The sequence below is a fragment of the Micropterus dolomieu genome, linkage group LG22 (genome assembly GCF_021292245.1).
Source record: "Micropterus dolomieu isolate WLL.071019.BEF.003 ecotype Adirondacks linkage group LG22, ASM2129224v1, whole genome shotgun sequence".
Lineage (NCBI taxonomy): Eukaryota > Metazoa > Chordata > Actinopteri > Centrarchiformes > Centrarchidae > Micropterus > Micropterus dolomieu.
The window spans coordinates 33,839,188-33,848,425 of NC_060171.1; the positions used below are offsets into that span (position 1 = coordinate 33,839,188).

Consider the following 9,238-nt stretch of genomic DNA (forward strand, 5'->3'; position numbering starts at 1 on the left):
CTCCAAGATTCCTCACAGTGGTGCTGGAGGCCAGGGCGATGCCATCAAGGGAAACTATATCTTTAGATAATGCATCACGGAGGTGCTTAGGCCCCAGAGCAATAACTTCAGTTTTATCTGAGTTTAACATTAGAAAATTACAGGTCATCCAGGTTTTAACATCCTGAAGGCACAAATGGACTGCTGGAGCTAGCCATAATATGAAAAGAACTGCTTTGTTTAAGCAGAGAAAATACATGTATTAGATAAGAAGCACACAATATTAAAAGTGACTGGAGGAGGGGATGAAATGGGGAAGCCATTTGGAGCCATACGTCAAGCTGAAGTGGAGGAGTGGGAACTGGGTTTTCTGGGAGTTCCTTGCCTTCTTCCTGTTAAATTATTGAGGGAGGTTTATTGAAGGTTAAAGGTCAGTATGAAACCAGTTTTTAATGTTTAAATGTAAAAAATGTCAGCTTAACACTGCCTTGCTTCATGACATGGCTTTTAGAGCAGCTTTTGAATAGTTTTGGTTTTACCACAGAAAATGTAAATCTAACTTTACCTGGGTCCAACAGTGGTGGGATTTTGGTAAATTCCAGATTAAACAGCTGTGTCACATGAGATGTGACCAATGTTCTTAGAGATGTTACCAGATCTATGAGGTACCTACAGACTCAGATGGTAGAACGACAAGGTTTAGTAGATTGTAGAGATTGAGGGCTTTTGGACTTCTTGGAATCTCAAAAGTTAGCTCTGGCCAACCTGCTGGGCATTGCAGCACAGGGAGCTCTGGACTGCTCACATTTCCTCGACGTCACACAGATGGAGCCCCCTCTCAGTTCCTTTTTTTGTTGTGAGAGGAAATATGGACAGAGAAAGATTGATCACGTTCTGCGATGTGACAGTGGCTCTACAATGTCAGACTTTTTTGAGATTGTGAAATTTGCGTTCAGTTATTATAAAGATTTGTTTACATGTGAGCTAACAGAAAATCCAGGTGTGTGCAGCAGCTTCTTCACTGGTCTTCCTCGGGTGGATGCTGAGGCCAATGCGAAGCTGGAGGCTCCTTTATCCATTAATTATCTTTGTATTACTCTGATGATCTCACAGGTTAGAATAGACTGCCTTCCTGTTGTTTGTGTTGGGTAAAGTCCTGTTGGGGGTTGACACAAACAGGGAGGTCGGTTGCATCTGAGCTGCAGGAGCTGAAGAACTGAAGACCAATCTCTCTGTTCTGCACAGACTATAAAATACTGTAAAAAAGACCCTGGCCATCAGACTCTCAGAGGTGATGGCTTCTGTTATTCACATTGATCAGACAGACTGTGTGCCTGGCAGGCTTACAAGCGACAATGTCACTTTAATTTAGGATGTTTTGGATGTCTCTAGCTCATTGGCTGTGGACACCAGGAAAAGGCTTTTGACAGGATTAAACACTGGTATCTATGGCAAACTTTACTGCTTTTGGGTTCAGCCCAGGTTTCATAGCCAAGATCCAGGTTCTGTATAGTGGCATTGCGAGTGAAAACTGAAAAATCAGTGGTGGTCTGAGTGCTCCTTCCATTGTTCAGAGGGGGGTCAGACAAGGCTGCTGTCTGTCCAGCATGCTCTACTCTCTGGCCATTGAGCCTCTGCTCCATAAACCGAGAAATAATCTGAGTGGTGCTGTCAGGAATATGCTAGAACCCAGATGCAGACCAGGAGACAAAGCAGTAGTTTAAACAGTTTATTGACGAAGGCTGAGTGGGTAAATTAAGGCAGGGTGAGGTCACAGGGAGGTTCCTTTCAAGCAGCAGGGGAGTAAGGGCTGGGGCTGGCTGGAGAGTGCCTGGAAGGGTTGGATCTTCTAGCAGCTCTCGGGGTTTGGAACTGGCAGGCAGGCTGAGCGGGTTGAACGGGAAATCTCTGTCTGGCCTCTCCTTAAGAAGTGGCTGGTCAGGAACAGGTGCGTGATAACCAGCAGATGCAGCTTGTGCCAAGCCACAAAGCCAGACACACCCAGGACTCTAAAGGCTCGTGCAGACTACACGACTTTCAGCAGCGGCCGGTGGCCGTGCTGTTCACACTACACAACTTGCCGTCTTGGGACGGGAGTCTTGAAGCCGTTGTGGCGTTCACACTACATGACTGATCGGTGACAGGGGGTCACAAACTACACGAGCTGACAGCAGCTGTGTCACCAGACACTGGTCTCCAAACCACGTTTTGACAAGAAAACACACGTGAAATGTGAAACGGGAAATGACGCGAACCTTCACACGAAACAGCTGTTGTTTGTTATTATAAAGATGGCAGTTATAAAGACCGACTCCTCCAGATATTTGGCATGCTAGATATCTGGCAGACGTCGGCGATGTGTCAGAAATGTGTCGGGGAGCCGTTTTGATGCATCGTTGTGTAGTTCACACATAACGACTGACGAGCTCGTCGAGTGGCAAATCGGGCTAAAAATCGTGTAGTGTGAATTAGGCTTAACTGAGAGAAGGGAGGAGAGAAAAAACTAAACAAAAATCACACCAAGCATGCCTCACTAACCCAAAGGGAAAAAACAAATCAAAACACACTCACTCAGTCTCAAACTCAGGCTGTACAATCATATTTAAAGGTGAAGAATGTAGTTTAAATGTAGTTATAAAAGTACTTTTAAATGTATTTGTCGGGTCATGGGTAGGGTTGCATTATTTCAGTACTAAGTAGCCCATCTGTAGACCATCTACGAACAACAGGTGTTTTTCTCACAGATGACCCATCTGTTCACAATAACTTAATTTAATATTAGTCACCCAGTACAAAGGTTAAAGGACAAGACTGAGAATGTAAAGACAAGACTTTTAATAGTACCTTAATGTATACATTTCCAGGCCCCTGAGAAAGATATATATATATAACAAATATATAAAAAAAAGGGACAGCATACAATCCATGAAAGTACTATAATGAATAAATCCCTGCTAGTTTTCGTTGCCTTTATAACAAAGTAAAATAGAGAACTCACGGGAGTCAAACCCGGGTCTGTCTCAATAGAGAACATACATAAGCTCAGACACTTATAGCACTGAGCTATTCTCAAGATGTAAATATCAGTTGCGGCCAAGGGATTCATAATAGTGTTAAAGTGTTGACACGAATATGCTTGCAAATCACTTATTTTACTAAATATCTTGTAATCGCTAATAGTTCTTAATTTTTTCTTCTAAGTTATAGACTATATGTAGATACTTTATGGCTAAATAAGATTATTATGTTATATATTATTTATATTGCTGATTTCATTAATACTATTGTTGATTTTCTTGTTATTTCCGGTACGACTAGAATATAAAAGCCTAAATACTAAGTTAGCATAATAATGTCACTTAATATCAGTCACAGCTGACATATTTAGGCAGAATATGACAACGTTTTGTGAGTTTTGTGCTGTGAAAGTCAGACGAACACACCTGGAAACATGTTTGTTCGAACTATGTTGGTTCCAACTAAGTTAGTCCAAACCACGGTGGTACCTACTTCAGATGTTTGTTAGTTTAACGATGCATCGTACCAAGACAGTTCAATGCTACCTACCGTGGTTGTACGGGAAACACACCCCTGTTTGGTTGCATATCTTTGGCAGAAATAAACTGGGGGAAGAGTGAGGCTGGCATAGTGGGGCAAAATCTGACCAAACTGCACATGTAAATAACTACCACATTGCACAGATTATATAATAGTATATGTCTGGCACCTACTCACTAAAGCATATTCCTTGTACATGTAAAAACTACTTGGCAATAAAGCTTTTTGTGCTTCTGCTTCTGATTCTAAAAGGCTGAGGGATTGGCTCGGGTTACCTGGAGGTTTGGTCTGAAAAAAAGGAAAATATCTGGGAGTTTTTCAGGGCAATGAAAAGTTTCAACTGAAAAACTGGTACAAAGTCTTAGAAAAAGTTAGGGATCAGCAAATGAAATGGAAATGGCATTTATCTAAAATATCCTACAGAGGTCGTTCTCTTGTAATCAATAATCTCCTGTGCTCTGTGGCACTGGTTGGCTTGGATTGATTCCCCAGCTTCTCTTCTGTCACAGAAACAAAGGTTTGTAGTTGATTTCTTCTGGGACAGGTTGCACTGGGTACCTTTAGAGTGTCCTGATCCTTTCTATGGAGTAGAGTGGACAGGGTCTGGTCCATCTGGCTAGTAAAGGCTCTGCCTTCAGTATTCAGTTTATCTAGAGACTACTCACTGGGCCGACAGACCTGGTGTGGAGAGCTTTATTCTGCTGCATCCTGCATCAGTTTGGTGGTCTGCGACTGGATTTGTTTCTGTTTCTGATGCAAGTTGAGCACATCATCGCTACCTGCTTTTTGTAGGAATGTTTTTTCAGTGTAGACATTGTTGAGGAAGCAGAGGCAGGAGCGGGCCGTGTCTCAGTACTGACAAGACATGAATGCTCTCTTTTACAGTTTTTTCTTAAACACTAACAGTTATTCTTGAAGTGCTATTTCTGAAACCATTTACACTTGTAGCCAAATAATTTAAGTGTGCCAAACTGAATGCACATTCCCTGCTTGTAATTTTATAACACCCTTTTTGCAAAACTTTAAATACAACTCACGGCTTTACACTCAGTTTGCAATTCAATAACACACATCTATTTAAACAGGTTCACCCCAGAGCCGGAGATCCACATTGTATATGTGGTCATTTCAAATAACTGAAATGACTCTCAGAACTACAGGACAACATAGTGGCAGTTAACACAATGTTCCAAAACATCAACAGAGTTTCTCTGCATTGGGTGAAGCCGCTGAACAGAGTCCCTTTCAAAATAAACTTAAAGGGGCTGTACGTAGTTTTTCAATAAAATTATCTATTTAATGTGTTGCAAATGCCAGGGCCGTTGAATTGTTCCCAGTCCGTTACTGTCCTTTAGTGTCGTTTTTGTATGTGTAGGGCTCTGCGGTCAAGTTAGCAAGAATAACTATGCAACGTCTGGCTGGACTTCAAAAATAAAACTAATGTTTAACATTATGAAATGTCGCAGTTTGGTTAGGTTTATGCACCAGAACTACTTGGTTAGGTTTAGCAACAGATCATGGTTTGGCTTAAAATAACTACGTTACTTAGTTAAGTAACGCTACTTCTGTAAGTGACATAAGTTATGTAACATCACCAAAAGGAATCAATGTTGACACTGGTCTCCTGGGTCTCCTGTTTTTTGTCCCATACAACCACCTCATTGCAGAACCAAGGTTGTATCACTACATATAGAAGCCATAACTAAACCAACCACTACTCCAAAACAGTGTGTTAGAATATTTTTTATTATTTTAATCAAAGCCACGTATTAAACACTTGTAGTTCTTATTGTTTCCTGTCAGAAATCCCAGACAAGAAAAAAATATAATGTCTTGTAAATCAATAAATATATAAATGCATTTAGTGTTTTGTATTTTGTATTGCTTCTTCAGATATGAAGACTGTTGTGATCTGTTGTGATAGTTCTCGTGTGCACTAAATGAAGCGTGATGCATGAAACTGGTGTTTTGGCAGAAGTTAACATGTTGGCCTTTGAGCAGTTCACATAATTGTAAACCAACATGTGTGTCTCACAGGAGCTGGATTTGAGTTCAGAGCCAGAGGAGAGTTCAACAGCATCATCGTCTTCATCAGATGAGGAAGCGGTGCTGCTCAACTGTTTCCCTCTTCGCTCATCCAGGAGGGACAGCAGTACTACCAGCAGTGATTCGTCCACCTCCTCTTCAGGGTCTCACTCAGAGACAGAAACAGAGGGACACACATCAGGTCAGAGCCTAGTCATGTGTGTTTATACTTCAATGAAAATGATGCACACAAAATCTATTATAAAAGTGCATAACTGCATCACCCCTTGGAAATGAAGAAATCACTAAAGCAAACACTCAGCTCCTAAATACAAACAACCTGGGTTGGAAAGTTCTCTAAATTATTATTCCATCTTACTCTCACAATATACAAAAAGATCAATTTGTAACTCTGATTAATTATTTAATTAATAAACCAAAATTATCATTGCTGGCTAGTTGGTTGAAGTATTTGGGGTTCTACCTAGAAGAGAGTTTGTGAGTTGTAGCCTCAGTTTCCTGTTCTTCTTCAAGGTTCCACGTGTTGTGCGTTCAGAGATAGTATTCTGCATACCTTGATTGTAACGAGTGGTTATCTGAGTTAATGTTGCCTTTCTGTCATCTCAAACCAGTCTGCCCATTCTCCTCTGACCTCTGACATGGAGAAGGCATTTTTTCCACAAAACTGCAGCTCACTGGATATTCTGATGATCAAGTGCGACCAGTAGCTCCCTTAATTTTTGCTACATTTTTGTTTTTAATCTTTTTTTTCTCCTTATTCTTCTTTACGTAAAAATGTCTAATTATGATCACCTACAACAGAAATACATTGATAAATATTGAAATAGAAAGTGCGGGGACTGGACTGAACAGGAATAGGAAAGCAGAGACTGCTGTACCCTCATCTTCACAGAGACCTGGCTGCACAGCAGCGAACCAGAGGAAGCTGTCACACTTGACAGGAGGAGTTTATTCCGCACAGACAGGACACTAGAGTTCGGTAAAACAAGTGGAGGACTGTGTGTCTATATACATGATGCTTGTTGCTCTAAGTGGATGGACAATGTTTATCAGATGTAGAATTTTTAATGTTGAGAAATCAGCCATACTATCTGCCCAGAGAATTCTCCAGTGTTTTTGTCGTTGCTGTTTACATTCCTCCAGATGCAAATAAAATAAATTAAAATATGCACTACAGAAACAGTATGAGGTCATCAGCAGTCACATGACAAAACAACCTGATGGTGTTTTGATTGTTGGTGGTGATTTTAACCAAGCAGACCTCTGAACAGTATTACCTAAGTTCCACCAGCATGTCCACATCCCCACCAGAGGAACAAACCCGCTGGACCACATCTACACCAATATTCCTGGCAGCTACAACGCCCTGCTCCATCCCCATTTTGGTTTATCAGTTGTTTCTCTGCTTCTTCAGCCCACTTACACCCAGCTGATTAAAAGGGTCAAGCCAACAATTAAAACAGTGTGGACAGATGAGGCTACAGCAGCTCTGCATGACTGTTCTGCCATAACGGATTGGAGCGTGTTCAGAGAGGCTGCCACCGAGGAGAGCTACATCAACCTTGAGGAATATACATCATCATTGACATCTTACATCAGCAAATGTATTGATGATGTGGTGATCACTAAAATGATAAAATCATTCCCCAATCAGAAAGCCTGGATGAATGGAGAGGTGAGGGCTCTATCCAGAGCCAAAACAGCTGCTTTTCGGTCAGGTGATAAAGAAGCTTACAGCACCGCCAGAGCGAGACTGAAAGCTGGCATCAAGGAGGCAAAGCAGAGACATCAGCAGAGACTGGAGAGAGACCTCAACACCAACAACACCAAAGATATGTGGCAGGCCATCAAAAACATCAGAGGCTACAAAAGCAGGAGCTCCCCCATCATGTGTGAGGCCACAGTACCAGATGAACTGAACACCTTTGATCTTCTCAGAGTGTCAGCTGTAAAGTCTACTCCACCTCCAGAGGACCGGCCACTGTCAGTATCCACAGCAGATGTGAGGAGAGTCCTGCTGAGAGTGAATATGAATAAAGCTGCTGGGCTTGAAAACATGCCTGGCCGTGTACTAAAAACCTGAGCCAATCAGCTAGTTGATTTTATTACTGACATTTTCAACATCTCACTGTCTCAGGAGAGGGTTCCCACCTGCTTCAAGACAGCCACCATCATTCCTGTACCTAAAAGGTCTGCAGTGTCTAGTCTGAACTCTCACCCCCATTCTGATGAAGTGCTTTGAGAAACTGGTTCTTCAGCACATAAAGAACAACATCCCAGCCAGCCTGGATCCTCACCAGTTTGCTTTCAGAACCAACAGATCCACAGAGGATGCCATCTCCACTGCCCTCCACTCAGCCCTCACACACATACATCAGAATGCTGTTTGTGGATTTCAGCTCAGCATTCAACACAATCTCCCCATGAAACTGATCAGCAAACTCAGCTCTCTGTTTAAATACAACACTCTGCAACTGGATATTGGACTTCCTCACAAACAGACCCCAGTTCAGATTGGTGGACTCACCTCCTCCACTTTAGTGCTGAACACCGGAGCCCCCCAGGGCTGTGTGCTCAGCCCCCTCCTGTCCACGCTGTACACCCACAACTGCATCCCCCAACATGGAGAGAACTCTGTTGTGAAGTTTGTGGATGACACCACCATCATCGGCTGGATTTCAAACAACGATGAGACTTCATATCAGGAGGAAATTCATTATCTTGCAGAGTGGTGCTCAGAGAACAACCTACTGCTCAACGTCAGCAAAACCAAGGAGCTTATCATTGATTTTAGGAAGAAGAGAAAGACACACACTCCTGTCTATATCAGTGGAGCAGGTGAATAGTTTTAAGTTCCTGGGAATCAGCATTACAGGGAACTTGACATGGTCATTTCACATCTCCACGCTGGGGACTGTATTTCTTGAGGAAGCTAAAGAAGTCTAAATTCCTGTGCCAAGTTTTTGTTCACCTTTACAGAGGAGCAATAGAAAGCATCCTGACTGGAAACATCACTAACATGGGATGTGCACGGCCCAGGACCGCAGGGCTCTGCAGCGGGAGATTAAAACTGCTCAGAAGATCATTGGTACCCATCTCCTGAGCATCAGTGATATAGGTGAGGTGAGGTGCCTGCAGAGCCCAAAGGATACTAAAGGACAGTACCCACCCAGCCACAGCCTGTTTACCCTGCTGCCTTCTGGGAAGAGATGTAGAAGTTTCTGCTGCCGCACCACCAGACTGCAGAGCAGCTTTTCCCCCAAGCTATCAGACTTTTAAGCTTTAATTCATTGTCAGCACTGCTCCATTTAATATAGTTTATTTCTGTTTACCATTTTAGAATGTTTTTTTTTTTTTACTATTTATATTACTATATTGTCTGCTACGTAGCAGAAGGGAGTTACAAACTGAGTTTCACTTCACAACCTGTTGTAATGTGACAAAATAAATCTACCTTGTATTTTCTCTTTTTCAGACCATTCTCTGAAAACCCTAGAGATGGTTGTGTGTAGATCAGCAGTTTCTGAAATACTCGGACCAGCCCGTCTGGCACCAACAACGTCTCGGGTTACGTATGTAACCCTGGTTCCCTGAGAAGGGGAACGAGACACTGCGTCGGTTACGACACTATGGGAACGCCTCTAGGCGAAGCAGG

General features: G+C 42.5%; 1 protein-coding gene across 1 annotated transcript in view; it reads left to right on the forward strand.

Annotated features, from left to right (window-relative positions):
- The window catches only part of LOC123962517 (cytosolic carboxypeptidase 4), a 206,071-nt gene that overhangs the window by 94,939 nt on the left and 101,894 nt on the right, over positions 1-9,238 (forward strand). The window contains exon 12 of the mRNA XM_046038694.1: positions 5,575-5,764. Within this exon, the coding sequence (XP_045894650.1) occupies positions 5,575-5,764 (190 nt within the window). The remainder of the gene's footprint in view (positions 1-5,574; positions 5,765-9,238) is intronic.